This window comes from Notothenia rossii (genome assembly GCF_949606895.1).
Source record: "Notothenia rossii genome assembly, chromosome: 6".
NCBI classification, from domain to species: Eukaryota; Metazoa; Chordata; class Actinopteri; order Perciformes; family Nototheniidae; genus Notothenia; species Notothenia rossii.
Window position 1 is genome coordinate 61,600,372 of NC_136909.1, and position 27,744 is coordinate 61,628,115.

Consider the following 27,744-nt stretch of genomic DNA (forward strand, 5'->3'; position numbering starts at 1 on the left):
TCTCTGCTTTACTGCTGATTTACATCATTTACCCATGTTATTTTTTTCCAGTGTATTGCTATTCGTCTTTTGTTTCTGTTACGGTGCTCTTCTGAAAATGAGACAATAAAAACAATGGCATAGTTACAGTAAGACTCTGTTTTTCCTATATGTAAGTTTGTTTCTCCCAACTTGTCAGTTTTCCGTTCAGTTTCCAATATCGATAGCTTGAGGTTTGTGTATTGATGATTGTAGTCAGTATTTAGTGTGCCACTTAGTAATGACTGTTCAAATAGTCTTCTCATGAGCTGACAAATGTTTGTTTTTGGAGAAGGTATCTGGTTTTGGAAGGGGTATTTTTAGTTTTGAGTGCCTTAGAGCACTTTGCAAGAAATGGATATTGTTATGGTAGAATGGGTTATTATGGTGACCGGAGTTTCAGTTATGAAAACACATTTGTCTCATTAGAGGACAATTTGTTCTGTTTCGATCGACTTATTCTTTTTTGTGACCAGTATTTTCAGTTTTGGTCATGTAAGTGCATTTTGCAAAAGATATTCAGAGTTATGGCAAGTGTGTTTCTGTTTAGATGGCTATGCTCTTGTTTTGAAGAAATGAATTTAGATTCTAAAAAGTGGGTTTAGCGATTGAGAAAAACTGTAAGGCATTGTGACACAGGCTCTTCCATGTGCTGACAATGCACACTGGAATTTTATTCCGGGACGCTTAGAAGGAAAAACAATAATTGTAGTTCAGATACACACACACACATTTTATTGAGTGCTCAAGCCCACTTTGTCAATGTACACGTTGGCACTAAGGCTGTGCTTAGATCTAATGAGGGTCAACAGTGGGCGGTTGTGTGTGTAAACAGCTCTGAACGCTGGCTCGGTACAACTCAAAGGCTGCAGGTTCATCATTCTTTTTGCCTTCACATGCTGCAGGAATGTCATGACGTGAAGGATTTTTAATATAAAGCGGCTGAGGACAGCAGATACTGTTAGAATCACCCACATTTAGTCATAGAATGCAGACTGGTTTACTGACTCCTGCTGTGCTGGTTCTGGCTGGAGAGTGTTAATTGACAGCGGTGACATAACATTCTAAACTAGCCGCACTAGGGTCTTTATGATTGCAAATATTTCAGAGCTACACCATGTTTCTCTCACATTGTTGCCGATAGAGTAAGTGTACTTTGAAAAGAAAATGTCCTGGAAAGATCTTTAAAGGAGTTCACGTAAGATTAAGCACACCTATGAAGAGCAATGGTATGGAATTCAATCCATCATGTTTGGATATGTGTGCTGATGTGAGTCAAAGACTAGAATAATTGCGGGATAAAATATAATGTTGTCATTCTACTCTATTCTTCCTCTGATCAAATGTGCTGGGATAAGAAGTCTCTGGCCTTACTCTTCACACTCTGTTTGCCTCACTGATGAATCACGGTCAATATCTTCACCAGAGGGCAGACGCTGCACTGTGATAATAATTCATCTTCGCCGCAAATAAAAAGTATTTTCAGATGCCGCTGTGTGCACAACATCTCACAAGTCCTGACGAATTACAAAACGGACAGCTCCGTGAGTAAATGGATGTTTTAAACAAGTAAACAAAAGAAAAGCTGGGGGTGAAAAATAGCCTGCTGAGAGGAATCATATTTCAGCCAGGATGTCTGGAGGCACTGAGACTCATTTGGCATCTGACTCCCTTTCCTGCAAACAAATAAGGTGAGAAGGGAATGGTGTTTACACACAGAGACCCCTAATGATGGAGTATATGAATTCCATTATGGATTGTCTCGCTTCCTGCCTCCTGCCACAGAGAAAGAGCCGTCATGTGTCGCCCGCGCACCGGGACAAGTGTTGGGTGGCTGCGTGTGATTTTAATCAAGTGTATTTTTATCTGTGTGTCATTAATATGCATGGCGGAGGCAATCGGAGGAATGGAGGGAGGAAATGAGCTGGAAGAAAAATGAATGCATCAAATTAGAGTGGTTGAGGTGGTGCTATGAGACCGTGATGCAATAGAGCATGATATGTGTGCAGGTTTAATGTGTTATGGGTTTATGTGATAAAAAAAGAGAGAGGACGGTGCATGCTTATTGTGTTTGGATCAGTCTATAAGGTACATATACTGGAACCTCAGTGTTTCTTTCCCAGGGGGGAACTACCTGATTGTGGGCATATTATGTACATGCTCAGGTGTATTTTACGATTATGAAATTATTTTGCAATTTGGATTACTCATTGTTTAGAAAGTTCATTATTTTGTAAATCATCCTATTGGACAACACACCCATAAGTCCAACAGTCGGTTCTCCCCAAAAAACATGCATTGCTCTGAAGGCTGATTGCTCAGAAGATCAATCTGCTTTTAAGACTCTTAGCCTTTGCCGTTTTGCAAATCCTTGATTCCTCTCCTCAACTCCTCTCCTCCTGTATAAGCCCCATTATGGGATCCTACTCAGACGAATGCTATGCCTTTCCGAAAATTGCGACAAATAAGAGAAACCTAGATTTGTTTGTGTTTTATACTACTGTATGTGACCTGACTTCCTCCTTTGCTCCTATTATAATTACTATAACCTAAAAGTAGCTGTCAAACAAAAAGCATTAATTTGGGTCATAATAGAGTGGTGCAATGATGACTATTTTTGTAGGCCGACCCCCGAGGTTAGCATCGCAAGAGCACCCTCGACAAAAAGCAATGGATTTTGGTACATTGCAGAAAATAAGCTCTGTGGGACACATGTTTGATATTTATCACGTTCTGGTAAGCAGGATGATCTCCACATGCTAACACCACTTTGTGATTTTTGAATTGTAAATGCACTTGGCAGAAATCTAAATCTAACGTAATGCTATTAACGAACCGCTAAGATTAGGACGGACTCTTGATGACGTTCAGTCGTTTATTTGGTCAATTGATAGCAACTGCCATTTTTTGATACCAATAGAAACTTAGAACTTCAAGAGTGGGTATTTACTGAAGTATTTTTTGTTGTAGAGCAAAACGATAACATCTGTAAGCTTATGTTAACCACAGACCTTGTTTTAGTCATCTGACCGAAACACGTTAAAAAAAACATTGACTGGGAGACGAGGCAAGCGGAAGTGGTAAAGTGCTCACTAACTCCCGGGTGTTTGGACTCATTCCCTTACCATTCTATAAGCTGTATTTGGCCTTGTTTTTAGAGGGAGGATTAAAGCAATATTTCACAAACAGATCAAAACTTTTTTTTGGTTTGACCTTAAACTGAACTTTATAACTTTCAAACATTTAAATCAGGCCTGCTAAATTAGCAACCGAGTGTACATCACATAATAATAATAATAATAATAATAATAATAATAATAATAATAATAATAATAATAATAATAATAATAATAATAATAACATTAATACATTATATTTTCTATAGCGCTTGTCGTAGACTCTTAAGTCACTTTACAACAAGGGGAAGGTGACACAGTACATTGATGGGGTCACAAAGTTGACTTCAATGTCTTCAACCATTACAGGTCAGCGTGAACGTTTGCTACACTAGGAATCCTTGTATGTAGGCGAATTTATCCCAAAACATGATAGACACAACATAAAGAAAACCTGGCCAAAAAGAACGGTTTAACATTTTGGACAAATAACATCTTTGATGACCTTGAGGACTTGACGCTGTGAAGACATTGGATAAAGTGAGAAAACATTTTTGGGACATTATCTCTCTCAAGATTGACCTTTCACAAGTCCTGATAAGAAAAGTGTGTCAAATTCATTATTTATTTTGTTGAAACAGGTTCAATGAATGTCAGATTTAAAAAAAGAAAAATGCATCCAAATGTCTTTCACACAAAGTGCTGATAAAGGGCAAAATGGGGATTTGATGAAGGAGCATTGGCAGTAAAGCTGCATATTCAGAAAGAAAATCAGCGGAAATAACCAGCCAGATGGTGCAGAGCGCCTTTTTACATTCACACTAGCCCTTAAAAGCCTTATACCTTTCTGTCAACTTCCTGTCTCCCCTTCATTATCCTCCCACTAACCTCGACATGGACAATTTCTCCTGGCGAGGTTCGCCTCCTTTCTGCTTCGCTTCCCTGACATTACAACCCCCCACCCACCCTCGCTTCTCCCACTACACTATATAATTATGATAATTGCTCATAAGGGTTTGAGGAAATTGAATTTCCCATTTCTCCAATTTTCCCTTGCTCTACCTTCATCCCACAAGTGTCTCTTTGTGCTGGTCGTCTCTGCCATCAGACCCATGGGGCTTTGGAGGACTTGAGGCTGCCGCTTGGGCACTTTAATCAAATATATCCTTATTGTTGCATGTGCCTTTGTATCACTGATTAAAAAGGAAACACTGACATCCATTTTAACCAATACTAACACTAAAGCTGGGTTTCAACCACTAATACACAATGTGAAACGAAGCAGAAGTAGAAAAGGTTGCATGACTTCATGTCAGCCTAAGACATTCACCAGTGGGTATTTACTGACTTATTTTACGTCATCCAACAAAAAAAGAGAATCTTTTTAGCTTGTGTTAACCACAGGCAACCAACCAAAAACTTGTTTGCAGAACATTTACTTTAAGTCAAGTGAACTGGAAGTTGTAAAATGCTGACTAATTTCGAGGTTTTAGGGGTAATTCCGGCACCACTCTATATCCAAACTAATAATATATCATGACCCTTACACGGGCTAGACCAAGTATGATACCAATTGAGGTCACACTTCCAAAAAAGGGATAATATCGAAGTACCTGCTCCCTAAAAAGTAGAAGCTGCAACTGTTATGGCCCCCCTAATTATTTATAAGAGTTAAATAATTCAAAAAATAAGGTTGCCTGGTAGACAGGCTGCTGCAGCTGAATCAAACAGCTCTGTCATGCAGCCGTCAGCTAGAAAACCCTCTTTGCTTAGAGTCAGCCTTTCAGGAATGCAGAGGGTGAAAAAAGCACCGCTTAATTTTCCTGATTGCTTGTTACTCGTCCAAATTTAAATGGGTACCTTCAATTAAAAAGTGACCCGAGTTGGGGTCAAAATAATCACCTCATGACCTGCGAAGTGCCAGATACTCCTGTCACTTTCTCTAAAATTAACTACAAATAGCCAAATTCGGTTTTATTTTTATTTGATATGTCTTCACAGCAAAGGATTGTTGGTCGGAATCAATCCCCAGCTGCTAAAGAAAGGTCTTGTCACATGGTGGGCACACTTTAGACAGGCAACATTAGCTTAAGCCTAAAAAACAAAGCTGAGAGGAGTTGCATATGTCAGATTTTCTTTCAGACCATAAAAAAATATTCTGATTAGGTTATTATGAAATTGTAACCCACTGTTGCCATATAGGCTTTAAAAATGATTCAGAAACCAATGGTTTAATGTGGTCAGATGTTGATGCAGTTGGAGATACACGTTCTGATAACTTTAACAACTTTAAGTCCATATCAAGCCCCTAGGAAGTGTTGAAGCTAATTTGTGTACAACTCATTGGGTCCAAAAAAAAAATTCACATCTGACAAAAGGAAAGAGATGTCTGTAAATCAGTCGGGCTTAAGCTAAACGCAACTCTGGGCCCAGTTAGGTTTTTTTTTGGACTCGAGAGTTAGGCCAATCTGGCTTCATGAGCCACAGAGTCACTTTCATGGGAAGGGACAGGGCCCTGCTTTCCACGCTGTATCCATTTCTCCTTATTCATCCATGGTACAGCTTCATGCTTGCTGGCATACTGTACATTTTCTAATACTGTCAACTCTTAAAATACACTATTGGACCCATCAGATTTACTCTCGAACCATATGGACACCCAGGGTGAGAATTATGAGAATTTCATAAAACATCCATCAAGAATAAGGTAAAAGAAAACAATAAAAGTATATTTATGTAATAAAGTAAGCCATGTATTGATGAAAGACAATGTGCAAACATTATGTTCCTATGGATAAATTCCATAAAAAATTGTTTTCTATTTTATTCCGTTCCACACCCTACATCCATTGTTTTTTATCGGTTGTGCTTGCCATGTTTTACTTGTCGTGTCTTAAAAAATATAAACTCAAATATATATATATATATTTAAATGGTGTCTAAAGTGAAAGAGCTCCCAATGACGGCAGCACACTGTCTTGAGGGCAAAAAATATCAAATCATCTTGGGGAACTGACAGGAAACAGTGAGTGTTAAGAGGAAATCAAGGTGTAATTGCAGGAGCTGCATCAGATGAACAGTCTTGCGTTTTCTGACACCCTATTGACTGCAAGTGGGTGACTCAGCCAGAATGTGTCGTGTGCATAATAAACCCTGCCAAACTGAGACCTGACTAATGTTCGCAGCAGAGAATACATCCTAACTCAATGCTAAAGGACCTGACTTCTCACTCTGAGGGGAGAAGAGGGAAGGGAGATGCTTGTTAAACATTTGCCACAAACCAATGTTGTTTTCATAGGGGGGAAAGCAAGGGAAATGTAACATATTTTGCTCATTAGTCTGTGGTAGTGTGTCACACCCTTTCAAAGCAAAAGAGCCTGGGAAGACACTTTCATGTAAACAACAAGCAGGCAGGAATGAGGCTGATTATGTCCCAGCTGGAGTTCCTCATTTGTTAATTGGGCAACTTAAGTTCAGAAATGCATTGTCTTGTGCTCTAATGACAAAATTATATAAAAATGTGTTTTTTCATGTTCAAATCTACATGGAAATAATCCTCCAAAAGCTGTCTAATGTCCAAATACACATTCAATTATAGGAATGATCAGTTACGTTATTCTACTGAAGCTATAAGCAAGTACAGTTGTACAAATATCCATGTTCAAACGATATAAGCAATTACAGTATTGATTTTAAATTATTGTATTGTTTTTTTAAAAGCTCTTAAAGGTCCCATGTCATGGCCATTTCTACTGATCATAATTCCATTGTTGAGGTCTACTAGAATAGATTTATACTGTGCAATGTTCCAAAATCACATTGGTTTCTCATACAGCATCTCTGTATAGTATGTGTATTCACTCTCTGTCTTAAACGCCTTATTGGAGCTCCTGCCCCCCCTCCCTGTGAGACACACACCCGCAGCCTGGCTGGGAGTTTGTGTGTGTGCTCAGGACACACACAAACTCACAGAAAGTGAGGAGACAGCTCGTCTCGCAACGTCCCGCCGAGTGTGTGTGTGTGAGGAAGTCCGCGGATTGGTCCAAACATAACGGCTCCGCGGACGTAACGTAGCGGCTCTTCAATGCGAACCAGAAAACCAACATCAGCCGTTAGCTGTTAGCCCTCAGAGCTCACAGCTCCTCATATCTGTTCAGAATCTAGACAAAAGTTAAACAAGTACAAACCACAGACTGTCTGTCATGGCGAATACAGTCGCTGGTTTATCTATGTCTGTAAAGGCCGTTGTTGTCAGTGTGGACGGTCGGAGCATACTGCGTTAGCTTAGCCGATCTCCATTCAGAAAACACGCATTTTAAAGGTTTTTCTCCTGCCGTCTTGTCTGCAGACTTGTCAAAGCATTAATTCATGGTTTTCACTAACAGGTGTCAGTATGTTGTTACTTTGGCATCATTTTGAAACGTGTATTACAATTAAATCAAGGTCAAATATGTTCATTTTGTTGTAGTTGTAGCCCCCTTGCCAGCGATTCTCTCACTAGTTTAGCATACTCAGCCCGGTTGTTGGCCCGGAAAGGACCTGGATTTTGGAGAGCCAGAAAAACTGTGAAATAAAAAGTACCCGTTAGCCGGAACTAGTGGAAATGCAACAAACAACAGGCCGGTTTTGGCACGCTTAAACCGTGCTACGCGCTGTACTGGAAATGCGCCATAACTGTCATCAATCTAAAGCCTTCAGACACTTTCCTCAGGTTATTACTGCCGTATGACAGCTTATTATCTCTTTACGACAGGCCATTACCTGCACAGAGGAGCTGGGTAATGAAAAAGGCAGGAGGAAAGGCTATGCTATCAACAAATCAAAGAGATTTTTACACTGAGATGCAAGCCAGATATATTATGCTGAGACTATGTGTAAAGCTGCACATTGTGAAAGATGTGCATTTTGCCCGTCTGTTACTATGGGTACTTCCCCTGCTTCATACAGCTGATCTATGTCATTGGTTGCACTTTCAAAGGTCAAGGTCAAAGTTAAAATAATTTGGATTTTGATCATAGCACTTTTTGAGCAGGATGGGAAACAATGAAAAAGATGGCAGCTTCAGGGTAATGTAAGTCACACTACACTGGGTTCAGAAGAATGGTGCAGGATTGAGTGCTAAAGCTTATATATGAGTTAGCATTTTACCACTTTTATAGGGCTCGACATTATAAATGGTCCGCTGGCCCGGAAGCACTATTTAGACACCCCGGGCCAGCATAACGTGCTTTCCACTTGCCCGCTCGGGCCACTAAAAATATATTGCTAAAAATGGTCCTGTGGTATTGGTATTTTGAGTAGCAATTTTGTTAAATTGTTTCGTTTATCAACGCTACAACCTAGCGTTCCGTGAGTCGGTTGTCGTTGTTGGGTGAAAAGCAAACAGCTGTTTGCTGCGGAGCGCAGCGCGAGCAGGCTCCTTCACTACAGACTATCGCGCCACCTAACCATTCGCCAAAAATGTTTTTAATACCAGCGGTAACCGGCAAAAAACAATCTTCAAATAAAAGAAAGTCACCGGAGGAGTTAAAGGTGAGTGACAGCATAGCCACGGGAAGTAGGGGTGCTGGGGGTGCTGCAGCACCCCCTGTTGGCGAGTGGTGTACATTTGAAAAACTGAGTGACCACCTAAATAAAAGTGATTAAACTACATTAAATAGTTATGATTTCACTTAAAATAAAATTAGCTGTATACAGTAGCATATAATAGTCATAGTATATATTTGTATCAGTCAGCTTGGCTTGAATTTATTTTCCAAATAAATAAAATCTGAGTCATCTAGGTCGTAGGTCGTGGGATAGTGACGTAATTGACGCGAAACACACACTGCAGAGTGACAACTTTCTAGAATGGCGCAAAAAAGGATTTTGGATTTTTTTTCTCCAACAAACAACCCAATAAAAAGAGTGGACCACCAGCTACTCCTCAGCCCACCACCTCTACAACTAGAGTAATATGACACAGAAGAGACTGACACATCTGACTTTGATGCATGTCCATACAGTAGTAACATTTTGGACAATGTGGATGTATCTGCTCTAATGAGGGTCTTCATTAGTGCCACTCCAGAGAGGAAGGCTACATTTGGAGTTTTGTGAAGCCCCAACACAAGGTAAGACGATATTTTCCTTTAATGCTGCTGCCGCTGTGCAGTGTTTTGCCTTGTCAATCAGTTAAAATTGAATTCATAGTTTTATTAATATTTTAAATCATATTTTCTGACTATTTGTAATGTTATGTAGGTTTGTAAGACCCATAGTTAGAATGTGGGCCTGTGCAGCTGTTGCTAAGTGATGTAGGTCTATAATGGTTTATTATTAACAGTTAAGGCGAGACACCCCAGGTGAATAGGGTAATTTTTTTTAACTTAAAGATATCAGCTAGAAAGGTCTACAGTTAATTACCTACAATAAGGCAATTGTAACTTGTATTACAAGTTTTCTGAATATGCAACAAATATTTTTAACACATTTCAGGAACCGAAATCTGAACTTTGGATAAAGCCAGGTTCAAAATTCTTGTTTCATTTTGTAGTCATATTAGCATCTAAGGCTTTTACAGAAGGGATTTTGGATATCTCTTTTTATCACTCCATAAATCAGAAAATACTGTCAACAGCCCTAAAATATCAATTTTGTTTAGGTATACAATCTTATATATAATTACAGATATGAATGACATATGAACAAACCAGGGCTCGAAATTAAGGACTGCCCGATGGCCCGGGGCCATCTAGTATTTAGCTCGGGCAATGAAGCCTCACCTGCTGGTTGCCCGATCGGGCAATCTATTATGCCAGTATCATGCAGCTCGCGGATCCAGTAATGAGTGACCCGACAGTAAAACTAAACATATCTATAACTAGTTTAGGTAGTTTGAGAGGTAATTAAAATAGCTACGAGTGATATTCTAACCTGAAGTGTGAGTTTTGTCCGCTCACCGCTGCATGTGATCATGCAGAAATGCGTGTCGACTCGTCAGCAGCAGCTGATCTCTCTCTCCCGTCAGATTAGACTTCACTCGCGTTTATGTCCATATCGATCAGATCCAGCTAGTTCTAGCTAATGATATGACTACCTGCTTATTAAAAGAAACCTAAACAATAAGTGTCGTTATGCAACCGGGTGAGGCCACAAAGTATAGCGCAGCATTATGCATTTGTTTACATGCCCACCGGAACCCCGAGGCATTACCAACAGATCAACGCACAATCAACCCAGACAGGACATCTCTTTCTCCACATTACGTGTTAGACATTATAATTGACTATTATTGTCTGTCACATAAGTGGCGCAACTGAGGCGGTATTGTGCTAAAGGGAAATTATTTTGACCGAAGAGATTTAGATTTGCCGGCTAACGGGAACTCCGACGTCCCCATGTTCTGTGCTTTGCGGATGCGCTCGGCTCCTCTCGACTGCTGCTCGGGTCTGCTCGTTCAGCTTCCGGATGAGGAAGCATTCATTCGACCAACTTACAGTAGATAACATTACAAACATTTTTAACAGGGGCCATAATAGTGTAAATAATGTTTGTTTTGGCAGTTATAACTGAATGTAATGTTTTCTACTTTTTTACATCTGGGAAGGCATTTGCCTTCATCAGATGGAAAGTGTCTTGAACAACAACTTAAGTATTTCTTATAGCTATGCAGGGCATGCAAGTGAGCAAACAAGAGCAAACAAACAAGTGAAATGAAGAATAAAATTGAAATTGTACAATATAATATTGTGGTGGTTCATCGTATAATTCAGTCTAGAGAATGCACCAGACAGCATCTACAGTAAGACCTGGAAAAATCTAAATGTTCTAGGGGGAAGCCCCCCAAACCCTTCGTGCCATTTCGTCCGCGCGCATTTTTCAGGGCAATCTCTATTGGGCTCACGGCCATCTGTAAATTAGCTTAGATGGCCCCCAATCCAAAATCCTTAATGTCATGCACTGCAAACACTTCTGTAAAAGCCTTCATAATATTGATAGGAATATAACTGGAAGGTTTGGTGTATGTAAGTGCAACTGAAGTGGACATTTCGGACGCAGAGTAGGAGAAAAACTCATTTTGAGAAAACGACCTTTAAAGATTGCAGTGTGGCGCTACCCTCCTGTTCTTTGGATGACAGCTTGCGCCTCGACGCACTCCGTGAAGGCATTTCCTGTTCGGGGTCATTTGTTTTTTGTATAATCTTGCTTCGTGCAAGTGACAATTGTTGTTGTCTTCTCTGTGAATGTTTTTTTTCGCCGTTCTTTTGCCATTTTGAGATTTAAATTTCTAGTGGAAAGCTAACCAGGAAGTGTTTTAGCACACCACGTGACGCATCTGAACGAATCACGTTGTCAGAAGTTGACACCAGCCAATGAGATTTTGTTTCTTGGTTTAAGACCCTTTTGTACTTTCACGATTGGTTGCTGATACAAAGGAAATGACCATATTTGGATCCGATGAGATTGTGCAGGAGAGACGGAGCTTTCGAACGATATCTCTGATGACATGGTGCAAACAGCGGTCGTGGTACTTTATGTTACGTTAGAATGCTAACTTTTGGTGAATTTAGGAGAAATCTACTAACGCAAATAGACAAACTATAGTAAAATAAACACTTAAATGTGTATTTTGTATGTTTTCCTTCCAAAAGCCTGAAAGAAAACATTTTATGGAATCAAAATAGCACAACATCTCAAAATGTACCAGTGCATGAAAAACGATGTTTTTGCCTGCCGTGTCTCGCCTTTAACAAACAATTTATGCTGCTTGTATCGCTGACAGCCGGGCACCGCCTTTTTTCTTCTTGTTTTTAAGCGGCCCCCCTCCGCACTTTTGACAGCACCCCCTGAGCAAAATGACTTCCCGTGGCTATGAGTGACAGGGAGCATGAGAAGAAGAGGGAGAGAAAGTTTCAGCCATCTTGATCGATGGAGTTGGCTTCTAGTGGTGCAGTGACGCGTCCTAAAACCCTTTCATAATCTATTGATTAGATTTATGATTAGAAAATTATAAGAGTAGGGTAGACATGTGGAGATTATCCGGCTGAACAAAACGAGCATTTATCAAACAGGTTTGTTTTCCACAAACCTTATTTCCAGCTATTTTCCAAAACCCTGTGGAGAAATCCCATTGCTTTTTTGTCGAGGGAACCAGCAGCTTACTTCCTGGTTTTAGGATGCGTCACTGCACCTCTCAATATGATGCCAATATAAACAAGGTCTTCTGTCGGCTCTGTACATCAATGCAGATCTATGCTGACAAGTAAGTGAAGAGTAGAAAATATAAAAGGTATTGGCTATAGGGAAATGTCCCAGCAGTTTAGGATAATGAAGAATGTAATCTATTACATAGCCATTACATTTATAACTCCTAATGACAGGAAGGCAGAAAGCGCATTATACAAATAATAATATTCATAATAATAGCAGACATTTTTTAACAATGACCACAATATCATTATTTTAATAAACCAAATATGAACAATTCTGGAAAATGAGGAAGAACTGATGATTCAAATGTTGTAGTACAAGTAGTGTTGTTCGTGCATAAATTACTATTGCAACAAATGTGTTCATTTTCTTCATCATTAGTCGATTTTTTTGGACGAATGCTCCGGGCCAGTGGTTACAATGGTGGGGCCAGTAATAATACAATTCCACCGGCCCGGAGGGCCAGTGGCATTTTACCCTTAATGTCCCAGTTCTGTCGTCTCAAAAATAATTGCTTTTTGAACGTGTTTTTGGATGGATACCTGAAATAAGGTCTGTGAATAAAAAAAGCTGAAGAAATGTTAAAGTTTTGTTCTACGACATAAAGTAAGACAGTAACTACCACTAGTGAATTTCCAAAGCCTCTCTCTTAAAAACACTGGTAGCTAACAACTGACAAAAGAAACTACTACGTCATGACATCGAACACTGTCCGCCTTTAGCTTAGCGGTGGTGATGTAAATCCATGTTACCGTGCTGTCGTTTTTTTTTATAGCCTAACGTTAGCCTAAGTTCTGGCCATTGCTTTTATGCTTCAAATATCAATGTTATGTAAATATGCAGAGATTATCCTACTAAGCAAAAGGTGTAAGTATCTTCATGGTTTGTGACGAAAATATCTTGTTTTTTGCAATATTCTAAAATCCAATGCAACAATCTTTTTGCTTTTTACAAATTTCCGGGTTGGCCAACAAAAATACGTCATCACTGCACAACTCTAACTGATACGACACACACGCTATGTATCGCACTTTTAAACATGTTGTTGATGTTAAAACTAAACTGAAGCAGTACTACTTGGCTAAGTTGAGGAAAAGATCAGGACCTGTGTTATAATAAATATGTTTGAAGAGTTAAATTATCTAATTAATACCTAAAAGAAAAGAAAAGTATTCTGCAGCTGTTGTGACGATTGCTCTTACTCATTGATAATTCAAAAACGTGTATTGTGTTAACTGATACACTGCCTTGAAACTATCTTTAGGACAAAAAGAACATTCTTACATGTTATAAATCAAACAAACAAAAGTCCAGTGACAATCGATGGTGAAACTAAACCTTTACTTTAACTGCTATTCTCCAGTGTCCATTGTCTCTCCTCCGGAGACAGGCTCTGTTCTCAAGTCAGAACCAACCAATGGGATGAAGATGATCTAAAGAACAGAAATAAATGGCCCAACTACGTAAATGTGTCTTTGGTTAATCCTGCTGTTTTCAGAACACATTTGTAAACTCAGATTGCGTTTAAAAGAAGATGAAAAAGCCTTTTTGAATAAGCATGTTGCAATGCAAATAAACCATTTTTACCCTACAAAGGGCCAGTAAAATGCTCAAGTATTTAGTTCTTCAGTGTATTATGCAGTGCAGCCTTATCACACAATTTATGTTTTGCATTCTGAACATTTTATTATTGTTGAAAATTACAGTGATTTAAGAATTGTGGCTGGCTATCATTGAAGGGCAGTAATCAGAGGGAGCAATCAGAAATCAGAGAAGATTCTTTCAAAGTGTTTGTGCATTTATGCACTGTAAAATATTACCATGATTTCACAATATTTAGCTGTAATATTTTACAATAAATTACTGTTTTACCACTTTACAGTCTTTACCTGTAATGTTCACAATATAACACTGTAATTTAGAATTTCACAGTGAAATCAATACAGGCACAGTTAATTACTGTGAATGTACAGGATAAATGATTACAAGGATTTCACAACATGTTACTGTAATATTTCACAGTAAAATACTGTATTCAGACCATCCTCTATGATAACACAACAAATTAAGTGATTTTCTTGCTTTTAACGCTCTTGCTTGGATTTAAATACTAATTTCTTTCTTTGGTGCAGGTTTTACTTCAATTGAAAGGGGCACCGCTGCATGCCTTAAAATAAACGAGGCAACATATAAATCTATGTAAAATTGAAATTGTTGTCTTGGCTTAGTGTTTTCAGGTGCTTCCATGGGCATTAATCCTGAGACGGGCTCGAAAGCCAAAAAGAGGCATGGCAATTTAAACCCCCTTGTCAGCACATTCTTCAGAAAACTTTTTGACTTTGAGTGGATGTCTGTGTAGACATGTGTTACGTGCTCCCCTCCTTGTTTTCTTTTCTGTCTCCCTGGCTCCGCCTCTGCCCAGGTGCACCTGGTCTGCCCCTGGCTCCGCCTCTGCCCAGGTGTTCCAAATTCCACTCAGCCGTGTATATATAAAGAGAAGCTGGAGGAGAAGGATGTCTCGCCTATCCTAACGCCGGAGACACTGTCCTTAGAATACCTTTTTGCCATTTTGAGCTGTAGGCCATATTTTTGCAGATGTGTTTATGTTTAGCCTGGAGGACCTGGTAGTCCAGTTTTCGTGGCTTTATTTTGTTTCCCATAGGGTTTATATTTGATTTCTGGTTAGGGGGGGGGAGCTCTGGGTCCTACGATCCTTGGTGTGGGTGGCTCGGGTTCCCTCCTTCTGTTTGTTCCTTTTGGCCAGTCCTCCACACCTCTTTTTGTTTCCAAATTCACTTGTGTGAGCAAACGGCTGATTATCAATAAATGCTCGTTACCAAGTACCGGTTATTGCGTGTTTTCTTTCATGTTGCGGGTCTCAGCAGGAGCCACTACCGCGGAGTAGAGGTTGGGGCCATAACAACATTTCCAAGACACTGTGAAATGTAGTTATGGTCAAATTTACAATATATTATCGTATTATTTAGATTTGTATATTTACAGTAAATTACTGGCTACTGTGTTGCATTAGTTCTACAGTAATAGTGTGAACATACAGGTAATTACTGTAATTTATGTACAGCAAGGTACCATAATACCACAGCTCTGTACTGCTATATCACAGTAATTCCATGGGCATGGCAACTGTAAAGTCACAGTATTTAGTTGTGCTTTTATTCTAATTTACTGTAAAATATAATACAGTAAATTACTGTGAAATATTTACAGTCAATTACTGTGAAATCCATGCTAACTAGTAGCCAGTAATTTACTGTAATTTTACAGCCAAACATTTTACAGTGTGAGAGTGAGAAGATGTTTTGTTGTTTCTGCAGCTGGTCTATCTACATTATCTAGAAGTCAATTGAATATTGTCCCTAAACCTTGGAGGGCGGCTGCGGCCGTTTGATGTGAAAGAAGATACCTACATTAACTTACAGAAATGTACTCTTAGACATAAATAGACTTGAGTTGCAGTACATTGAGGTATCAATCTGGTTGATGTATATCATCAAGCGTGTTGGTCAACTAAGATTTACAGACTACAGCTAAACACACAGTCCTGCCAATTAATTGTTGTGGATCAGTCGAAAAATAAACAGCAGTGGTGGTGAAAAAGGTTTTAAAGAACTGGTCTCTCTGTTGTACCAAAACAACCCAAACCCCAGAATGTCCATCCATCTCTCTCATCATTATTTTTGTCAGTCACTACTTCTTTCTTACTCTTCATACGTTCTTTCCCTCACTCCGAATCAAGTGTCTAAAAAATTTCAGTTATTTTAAAACTAGAATACATTGGTTTAACGACAGCTTGAGAGAAACAAGCGCTTCAAAAACAATTGGGTCTGTTGCCTCCCATTGTTCTAAATAAGTCTCCAGTCGGCTCCCATAAGCATGAAACAACTCTGCATTTCAATGTTTGAATTCCTTTGAAGCAATCCAATTTAGGGACAGTCTATAAAGGCTGTTCCTAAGCGGCATAATGGTTGGAGCACTGTACAAAAGTAGCAGAAAATGGGGGTCACAGTCCGTTTACACTCGAAGTACTGATCAAATGGAAAAATGGGTTCACAAATGCTATCAAATCAATATTCAATAATTAAACCGGGCGTGCAGGGCTGTTTGAAATAGGTTCTAACAATTCTTTCCATGTAGAAAATGGATTTAATCAAGTATGTTAAGTACAATTTTCCTGAAACTAACAATTCTTTCTTTAAAAATCATCTGCCGATAATTTTCTAGATATATCGTTTCACTGTTTGGTCTATAAAATGTGACAAAATAGTGAAACATTTCTGTCTCAGTTTCTCCACGGTGAGGTCTTTAACACTCTTGTTTTATCAGTCCAAGACCAAAGTATATTCACTGATATAAAACTGAGAAATCTAGATATTTGAGAGGTTGAAACAGCTTGTTCTGACATCCTGATGCCTACCCGTACCTCCCGGCAAATTCCAAAATTGGCATCTTCTGAGGAGTTGGGGCAGCCTCTTTGACACAACAGAGCACACAGCGAGTGGCTACTGGTCTAAGGAGGGACAGCCCAGTCACTTAAAGAGCAACTTCCAGGTTAAAGACACCTGTGAATAAATGTGTAGGAAAATGATGAATACACTAGATTTTCAAAAAAATATACAGAAATATACACTAAAGTGACATCTGGCGTTGTTTTAGTAAGAAATGTTCACTTCCGCATAAAAAAGCCTCGGCACGTGACCTCCCGCGTGTGACGTAACACGGGGGACACAAGGGGGAGAGCGGCCGGTGTAACGTATTAATAAACATGGATCCCAATGCTAGTTTCAACACAGAAGACACAGAAAAAGTTGAACATGAATATTCAAATGCATATGACGGACCACAACCTTATAATTATGAGCCTGCTAGGCGTCCAAGAGACCAGGAGCAGCCAAGGATTAGAAGAAATAACGGCCATCGGAGAGAAATTGAGCTGTGGTGTGAGGAGAACCAGTGGAGAACTGGGCAGCTATCTTGGTGAGTGGCCGGCGTTAGCTACAGAATGTTAGCTAACGTCACATCACAACATTGTGAAGTTAGCTATCATATATCAGGCTATAAATAACGTAGCATTGATAATATAGTAACGTTACTGGCAGGACTGTTGATACTGATCCATAACAGAAACTAATGCGCAAGTATCAGCCGTATCTCGCGTTACCTAATGCAACTCCACAATACGGTGCTGTGTACCGGAGGAGAGACGCGAGATACGGCTGATACTTGACGATCTGGCGGAGAAAGGTTGTGGAGCCTCCGTTGATATGTCGTTGTAAATGGCTTGATGGAAAGCAGGTGTGTAGTCGGGGAGGGTGCACAGCTGATCGCAGCAGGTGAGTGGAGGTTGAGCCGGGAGCCAGGAGTGACAGCCACCACACACACACAAACAACACAGACAGGGGGAAACAAACAAACACAAAGGAGACGGCTGGAGCAGTACAGCCACCACAGCGTTACCTAATGGGACTCCACACTATGTCTTACGGTGCCGTGTACCGGAGGGGAGAGAGAGAGAGCAGCGAAGGGGGGGGGGGGGAGAGAGAGAGAGCAGCGAAGGGGGGGGGAGAGAGAAGTAATACGGTTTCCTGATAAAGCTGTGGAGAGTATGTGCTGCATGGAGGTGGATGCACAACGCACCCAGGAACGAACGCTAGCTCCGGTCCTTTTTACTGTGGACTCGATGTCCTGACAGGCTGGTATTTGTGCAACCTGCACAAACACAATACTGCACCATGATTACAAATGGTGAAATACAATGTAAAACTACTGAAAAATACCAGCTCACTAAAACACAACCGCTCAACTCAACGCAACTATTAACTATACCCGCGGTCTGAGAGCGGAGATGTTTCCCCTTTGTTATGTAATATGACGCGTTTGACGTATGACCTTAAAAAAAAGCCGTTTTTAAGAGCAGAGCTCAAAATTGCTCCTTTCCCTCTAAATTCCTGCCCTTATGTCTCGTAAAACATATCAAATCCTACTCACTTTTTTAATTGTAATTTTCAAGCAAGTTTAAGCATAAATGTAGAAAAAACAACAACCTGCAAGATGCTCTTTAAAGCCACCAAAAAACCCTAATAATACATAGGCCTAACTCAAGGAGCCTGCCTCAAGTGGCCATGTGATGAACACCAATTTTGACACAACATTACAATGCTGTTGACTTGTTTATGCATCAATATTAATTATCGTTAAATTATGTAAAAGTATGACGCTGGAACGGGTATGCTGCAGATCCCGTTTCTGAATGGCTGTCCCGGAAAATGGTGCGTTTGGTCACGCTTTCCTTCAGAAGTAACATTGTGTTGTTTAGCGTGTATTTTGCAACTTTTTTATTCATTTTACCATAGCCTGGGCTATTGTTTTTATTTGATGTGTTGACTTAAGAATCTTAAACTCCATGTGGATGTTTGTGTTTTTCAAACTAAAACTCTTAAGTTTAAAAACTAGCTTACAGCTAACGTTAAAGGGCACATGTTGTAACTCCCATGATGCTCTTGGGAGCTGAATGAGCAGGAAAGACAGTGGCAACAGGAGGACTGAGGGGGTGATTAAATGTCGCTTACCTCCTCAAACAGCTCGAGGCTGTATGTGTTGTCATCATCCGCGAAGAACACCACCCCGGTGTCCCGCCTGTTCCGGTGCTGGCGGAGCCAAGTAAGAGCCACATTTCTCTGTTCAGTGGCGCGTGGCATCCCGGTGCGCTTGAACCTGCGGGGAGTGAACACGTGCAGGTGCGTGTATGGCACGCCGCACCGCGCCAAGAAGCGCGCCACCAGCTCCGTGTTAGTGGTCGAGTCCTCCACTACGATCCAGTGCAGCCGGGGCACCTGCCTGAAGGCGTGGGACAGACGGGTGAGCTCCGCTTTCTGCACCGGACGGGTGTAAGTCGGGGTGATGGCGTAGATAACCGGGAGAGCGGACTGGTTCTGGGTGCCGGTCCCCCCCGGTGTGCCGGTCCGGGCAGCCCGCTGAACCCTCCCGGTCCGCCCGACTCCTGGAGTCCGGATCGCCCTTTTACTATCGATATCGATCATGATGATGACAATCAGGACCCAGGGCAACAGGATGAAGAAGCGGCTGAAAAACACTGATTTCATGGCGAGGCTTAAGTTACCATAGGCTCCTCACTCCATCACAAACAGAGGACCGACACTCCAAGAACCCTTCGTTTAAATCCTTTGATGTTCTCAACCAAACAGCAGAAATAGGTTCATTTAAAACAACGTAAAACCGTTCCCCCGTCCCAGCGGGACCGTTTCCCCGGACTCCCCCTCCTCCTCCTGCCTCTCTCCTCTACTCTCGAATGGGACTTGAGTGCTTCTTCGTCGTCGTCCTACCCTCCTCCAGCTCACTCTCTCATGAGCCCGGTTACATTCCCATGTTGTGCGGTCCTTCACTGCTATTTCCAGAGGAGAAACAACCAGCCGGAGCGGAGAGGTCCTCCGTGCAGCGGGCGGTGAGAAGCCACCGATGAGCGCCGCCTCGGAGCATCACTTGGCGGGGACGGAGCCCTGCTCTGAGTGAGGAGGAGGAGGGCGGAGCAGGTGCACAGCGAGGAGGAGAGGCGGAATAGAGGAGAGAATCTGGGGAGGGAAAGAGCAAGCCAGAGGAGAGAAAGAGGGGGGGGGCTCTGAACTGATAGAGAGGCGGAGAGACAAAGAGACGCAGAGAGAGAGGGGGAGAGAAAGAGAGAGAGAGTCCTATCTTATACTGTGTTTGTCAAATGTTTAATAATGAAAATTGCACCTCGAGGGGTCTTTATGAAAAGTTCTGGGGTCAAAAGACACATTTCATTTCATAAATTGATCACTCCATCATTAGGCAGTTTATTCTCAAGACAATAACTGAAAAGGCTGTTTGCCGTACTACAAGGCAGAGGATGATGAAGCACTCAGATCTTGTACTTAAGTAAAAGTATAAGTACCAGAGTGTAGGATTACTCTGTTACAAGTAAAAGTCCATGCATTCAAAATGTCACTCAAGTAAAAATACAAAAGTATTAGATTAAAAAAATACTTAACGTACAAAAAGTAAAAGTAGTCATTGTGCAGATTGGTCCATTTCAGAATAATATATATGATATGTTTTATAATGATTGATCATTAAAGTGTTCTCAAAGCTGGTAAAGGTGCAGCTAGTTTGAATGATTTTGTATACTGCAGGGTAGCTTGTGAATTTACTCAGGTGGAACTAAAGTCTGATTTAACACTTGATTTTAATCCAAATCTGTAAAGTAACTAAAGGTATTAAATTAATGTAGTGGATTAAAAGTACATTATTTCTCTCTGAATTGTAGGTTAGAAGTACAAAGTATAGCATAAAATGGAAATACTCAAGTAAATTACAAGTACCTCAAAATTGTGCTTAAGTACAACTTGAGTAAATTAATGTAATTACTTTACACTTCTGCTATATGGCAGTATGTTACTGTTGGACCACGATCAGGCTTGGGGAGCAATGGATGATCAGAAATCCTTCATTAGTCCCAAAGCGGGCAAAATGACAGCAAAGTTAGAATGCATGTTTAAAGTAACCTTCCAAACCCGACCACCATCTGACTGATGGAAAAAACTTGTTGATTGCAGCCCTACTTTAGATTCAGCTCTTTGGAACCATCACTTGTTCTATTATATTTGTAATGTAAGTTATTAAAATGTTTAGTCATTCTGTTTGACTTTACTGGATATTTCACCGTGTGTGTGCATGTTTCATGTCTGACATGCGGGAAGATTGAAAAAGGGATTTGTGGTGTAAGCTGAAGTAAGTACTGAATCATTAAATAGATTAGTTGATTTTCAGAAAATGTATCAAATTGCAATTTGTTATGGAAGCTAAATACAAAGCAAGCGCTGATTCCAGCCTCTCACAATTTATTTTTCTCAGATTTTCGATTAATTCTAATGTAACAGTAAAATGTCTTTGAATTTGTGGTTTGGACTAAACAAGCACTCAAAGGCTGCCCAAAAAACACTGTGGGCATTTTTGCCTATACTGTAAAATATTACCATGATTTCACAATATTTAGCTATAATATTTTACAATAGATTACTGTTACTAAACCTTTACTTTAACTGCTATTCTCCAGTGTCCATTGTCTCTCCTCCGGAGACAGGCTCTGTTCTCAAGTCAGAACCAACCAATGGGATGAAGATGATCTAAAGAACAGAAATAAATGGCCCAACTACGTAAATGTGTCTTTGGTTAATCCTGCTGTTTTCAGAACACATTTGTAAACTCAGATTGCATTTAAAAGAAGATGAAAAAGCCTTTTTGAATAAGCATGTTGCAATGCAAACAAACCATTTTTACCCTACAAAGGGCCAGTAAAATGCTCAAGTATTTAGTTCTTCAGTGTATTATGCAGTGCAGCCTTATCACACAATTTATGTTTTGCATTCTGAACATTTTATTATTGTTGAAAATTACAGTGATTTAAGAATTGTGGCTGGCTATCATTGAAGGGCAGTAATCAGAGGGAGCAATCAGAAATCAGAGAAGATTATTTCAAAGTGTTTGTGCATTTATGCACTGTCAAATATTACCATGATTTCACAATATTTAGCTGTAATATTTTACAATAAATCACTGTTTTACCACTTTACAGTCTTTACCTGTGATGTTCACAATATAATACTGTAATTTTGAATTTCACAGTGAAATCAATACATTCACAGTTAATTACTGTGAATGTACAGGATAAATGATTACCAGGATTTCACAACATGTTACTGTTTCACAGTAAAATACTGTATTCAGACCATCCTCTATGATAACACAACAAATTAAGTGATTTTCTTGCTTTTATCGCTCTTGCTTGGCTTTAAATACTAATTTCTTTCTTTGGGGCAGGTTTTACTTAAATTGAAAGGGGCACCGCTGCATGTGCCTTAAAATAAACGAGGCAACATATAAATCTATGTCAAATTAAAATTGTTGTCTTGGCTTATTGTTTTCAGGTGCTTCCTGGGCATTAACCCTGAGACGGGCTCGAAAGCCAAAAAGAGGCATGCCAATTTAAACCCCCATGTCAGCACATTCTTCAGAAAACTTGTTGACTTCGAGTGGATGTCTGTGTGGACATGTGTCTCCCCTCCTTGTTTTCTTTTCTGTCTCCCTGCTGCGCAGGTGCACCTGGTCTGCCCCTGGCTCCGCCTCTGCCCAGGTGTTCCAAATTCCACTCAGCCGTGTATATATAAAGAGAAGCTGGAGGAGAAGCAGGTGTCGCCTATCCTAACGCCGGGAGACACTCTCCTTAGAATACCTCTTTGCCATTTTGAGCTGTAGGCCATATTTTTGCAGATGTGTTTATGTTTAGCCTGGAGGACCTGGTAGTCCAGTTTTCGCGGCTTTATTTTGTTTCCCATAGGGTTTATATTTGATTTCTGGTTGGGGGGCTCTGGGTCCTACAGCCCGTGGTGTGGCTGGCTCGGGTTCCCTCCTGTTTGTTCCTTTTGGCCACTCCTCCAGACCTCTTTTTGTTTCCCGTTTCGCTTGTGTGAGCAAACGGCTGATTATCAATAAATGCTCGTTACCAAGTACCGGTTATTGCGTGTATTCTTTCGTGTTGCGCGTCTCAGCATGAGCCACTACCGCGGAGTAGAGGTTGGGGCCATGACAACATGTCCAAGACACTGTGAAATGTACTTTGCACTTTAATGGAGTAATAAAAAGTTAAAATTGGCATTTTCTTTGTTGATTGAGCTGATTGAATTGTGTAGTTATGGTAAAATCCCAGTTAACTACTAAAATTTACAATATATTATCGTATTATTTACATTTTTATATTTACATTAAATTACTGGCTACTGTGTTGCATTACTTTTACAGTAAAAGTGTGAAAATACAGGTAATTACTGTAATTTATGTACAGCAAGGTACCATAAGACCACAGCTCTGTACTGCTATATCACAGTAATTCCATGGCATGGCAACTGTAAAGTCACAGTATTTAGTTGTACTTTTATCCTAATTTACTGTAAAATATCTACAGTAAATTACTGTGAAATCCATGCAACTAGTAGCCAGTAATTTACTGTAATTTTACAGCCAAACATTTTACAGTGTAGTTTTTCAAACAAATAAATGTGAGTCCTAAACCCCACGTACCTGCCGAAGGGGCCGAAATCACAACATCTGCAAGCAAAAGTGTCTGAGGGCTTCTTAAGATGTGATAAACTATGAATGTTTTATGTACATGTAACGGGAAGAAACTCAGCTAACTGATCTTTTTTTTTTTTTTCAAATAAAACCCACAATACTAACTGAAAGCCTCTGAATTAGCAACTGTCATGGCCTGTCTCTTGGCCATAACAAAAAGCGTGGGAAGGACAAGAATATGTATATAAAAAGGTATTTATTTGGCAAAACGTAATGTGGCCAAAAAACAAACATAAGGTAAGGCAAAAATAAGAATAAGCGCTGCTGTTCTCCGAGGTCCAGTCCTCTGGCGGGGAGCGACCTCGAGGCTCTGGCTCAGGCCTTTTAATCCTCCGGTGCGAGCTGTCAGGTGTCCTCAATCAGTGCGTCAGGTGTCCTCAATCAGTGTGGGCACAAGCAGAGGAGGATCATTAAAGGGCCATACGCACCACAGGAGACCTCCAAGCAGGGGTCGTCAAGGGGGGGTGTGACGAAAAATGCTAACAGATTACTGCACAGAAAATCACTCATAAAACCCTTATTATTTATCTTTTCTGCACATCCAACCCATCAATTTGCATCGTGAGATGACACAGAATCGTTTCAACTCGCGACTTTATAAACAAAAACAGACATCTTTTAGTCTACTAACCCATCATCCAAGGGTAGTTTTCACTGTAAGTAAAAAAGAATTTTTGGACGGATACTATAATTTACAGTTTTTTACTATGTTCAATCTGAATTTTCTTTAAAATAAAAAACATCTATATTGATTCTGACTTTTCTACATCCAACTCACAGGTTTATCATTATTTTGAGAAAAAAGATTATTAATTTTCCCCTTTTAGAAGTGTAGTTATGGTCATTTGTTCTAGAAATATCATTTTCGAGCCTGAGACCTGAAAAACAGGCTTGGGGTCTAACAGGTTAAAAAAACTGAACTCATGAAGATGTCGTGATGAGACCAGACGGGTATTTGAACAAAGATAATTGTTAGAAATCCAAATTAAGGGACACAATAAATTGTCACAGGCATTTTGTTCGAGTGCAGCCTTTTCTCGCCCCTTTTCCAGACATTTCACTATAGTCACAATGGCCAAAAAAGTTGTATGACAAATACACAACATGCAAACCAGACGATCCCGTAGAAGGAGCCGGTCACAAGGTAGCCATACTCTTAGGGATTTCCTGCTTTATTCTCTATTTCAGTGGTTCCCAACCTTTCTTTTGCTCTATTTGACTCTAAATGGGATCATAATGTTTAATGTGTTATTATACACTGCCCGTCCAAAAAATAAGTCACCAACCGGATTTAACTAAGCAAATCGGTGAGAGCCTTCCACTGGATAATTACTGCAGTGACTAATGTGTTTAGTTCAAGTTATTTAACCCTAGCTGATGCGGTGAGTAGCGTCTCATTTCTTAAACAACCATGTCGGGTGGTTGTGGAAAGGATGTTAATCAGTTTCAGAAGGGTCAAATTATTGGCCTGCATCAAGAAAGGAAAATAACAAAGAAGATTGCTGAAACTAGTAAAACCGGGTTAAGAATTGTGAACGCATTTTTAAAACCAAAAATCAATGAATCCAGATTGACCCTGTTCCAGAGTGATGGGCGCATCAGCGTAAGAACAGAGGCGGATGAAGTGATGTACCCATCATGCCTAGTGCCTACCGTAAAGCCTGTGGGGGCAGTGTTAGGATCTGGGGCAGCTGAAGTTGGTCAGGTCTAGGTTCAGCAACATTCATTTCCCAAAGAATGAGGTCAGCTGACTACCTGAATATACTGAATGACAATGGAGTCTTTCTTCCCTGACGGCCATCCATATTCCAGAATGATAATGCCAGGAGTGAATGAGTGCTTCAGGGAGCATGAGACATCCTTTACACATGGATTGGCCACCACAGAGTCCAGACCTCTATTGAGAATCGTTGGTGGAGAAGACTTTCCGCAGCGGTGCGACTCTCCCATCCTATCAGCAATACAAGAACTTGGCGGAAAATCTATGCAACTCTGGACAGTTTGTTTGTTTTGAAAGAATGAGTGGGGATTCTATAATGGCAACCGTTTTGCCTCAACTGTTTGGTGTTCGTTTCCTATGTGTCTTTAAAAAAATGTATTCATTATTCATTAAATATAGTGTTTGTATTTTTCTTTAATTTGTACGAAATGAAACTTTCTAAAATGTTGAAAACGCCGAACGTAGAGTATTCAAAGCCCCACTCACTCTGTGAAAATAAAAGTATAAGGTATGTCTACGGTATTGAAGTGAATCTGGGTCGCTTTGGTTTTGAGCGTCAGCTAAAAGCATTGTATTGTGATGTCATATTCTCATGGACTTCGAGACATCCTGACTCTTTTTGCACTCTTACTCTTTTTCTCTCTCGTTTTGCATCCAGTGGATTCACCCCCCCCTGCTGGAGATTAGAGCAAATGCATATTTAAGACAGTTTGAGAACTTCTGCAGTGTGCACTGTGATGTTGGCCCAGCGAAGACTGTCACACAGCAGAGCAAACAGGACTGATGTTTGCTGCTGTTATGTGGAGAAGTGTTATCAACAAATAATGAAAGAAAACAATCTATGACCAGTCACGGCCCTGTGTTAAGGGTATGAATGACTCTTCGATTTATGACACCAACTAAAAAGTATAAAAAAAAAAAAAACTAATAATAAATATTAATAATAAAATATTATGAAAAGAATATCTGTTACTATGGTATTATAACGTACATTGTAAAACCTCTTTTATTTTCTTTAGCAAATTCATTGAGCATGATGATGGAAAAATATCCTCTGAATAAATTAAAGTGATATTTTCATTTTAGTTATGCGACCAAAAGAGTGTCTCTTCAAAACTAAAAACATATTTGTTGTACTGTATATGCTAACTTCACGTTAATTGTATGGCAATAATGGTGTTCCTTTAAGTAAAAACCTTATTTTCATACAGTAAAACATGGAATCAAATTCCAAAATGATGTTGGTAGTACTAGTAACATATTTATACTGTGATAGTAGCAAAAGTTATTTATATTTTTTACTCAATATTGTATTTTCAGGATATTTTTTTGCGAAATAAATGTGTAAACTATTGAATCAACTCCAACGTTAACCATTCAATCGTCATTATTAAATCCTTTTGTCATGACGGAAGTAATTTAAGTAAATAGTACTACAACTGCCTTTTTTTAATGATAAAACAACACAATCTTTTTTTTTGTACAGTGTAGTTTCTCCTATTACTCCATCTATCTGATTATACAAGGTGGTATTTACGTACAACATGGGGTCAGCTGGGCCACTAGTCCATTGTGAATCCATGCAGAGGTTCCAGAAAGCTCTGAATAGGAGAAGGAGCTCCTGGCTTACTGCTGTCCTCCCCTTCAGACGAGAAGCTAATCATTGATGGTTAATTAGGCACACCGTGGATCAGGAGATCTGTCGGAAGGAAAGCGGAGAGAAATCCCTCTGCCTCGCGAATGGAGTCAGTTCACACCAAACTAATTGCAGGCAAACAAGTTCATAATTTAACTGGATGAAAGCAGCTTTAAAAGCCTGGATTAGGTAACAGCCTGGGGAAAAGATTGTGTTTACTGGCAGTACTTTTAAAGCAATATGTTTGGCACTTCCAACAATTTACTTCAGGAGACTTCATATCAAACTAATGCTCATTGATTTGGGTGAGCGATTTAACCCAAGTAATAGGCCTCTTAATGATGAGTCACTATTAAGAGACTGATGTGATGATAGCAAATTGCATCCTGGGCTCTATTCCAATATTACATTGACATGCTTTATCAAGTTTGATTGCGTGTCCTTTCTTCTGTTTACACACAAGTAAGATGACTCATGAAACATTGCAATGTGATTTTCATGGGATCATTCTGATTGGCATGCTATACGGATATATGTAGCTAACACAAAGGAAGGACAGCATTTCTAATTCATATAGGAAATTAGAAACAAGCGGATCTCAAAATGGGATTGCTCTAAGAACTGGAAATCTTGGAAAATGTACAACATTGTTTAATTAACGGTTTGGAAACTTTTTTGTAGCAATGATTGACAGTTGTTCTTGTTGAGACTAAGTCTTAGCAGCAAGCCAAATCATGTTTGAGTCTTTGGAATTAATCAACAACTACATCCTCCATGGAATAGTACAACAACGAGCATACTCACTGTCCCAAATAATCCTTCCATCGGAGGTTGCACTGTCAGTCCAGTTTCAAATCCTTCCCTGGTCCATCAATCTTTGA

The 27,744-nt window shown here is 39.9% G+C and overlaps 1 protein-coding gene across 1 annotated transcript in view; it reads right to left on the reverse strand.

Annotated features, from left to right (window-relative positions):
* Positions 1-22,945, reverse strand: part of b3gat2 (beta-1,3-glucuronyltransferase 2 (glucuronosyltransferase S)) — a gene marked incomplete at its 3' end in the record, with an annotated part of 44,596 nt that extends 21,651 nt beyond the window's left edge. Inside the window, exon 1 of the mRNA XM_079689940.1 lies at positions 18,914-22,945. Within this exon, the coding sequence (XP_079546066.1) occupies positions 18,914-19,447 (534 nt within the window). The 5' untranslated portion in view covers positions 19,448-22,945. The remainder of the gene's footprint in view (positions 1-18,913) is intronic.
* Positions 22,946-27,744: the final 4,799 nt, after the last annotated feature.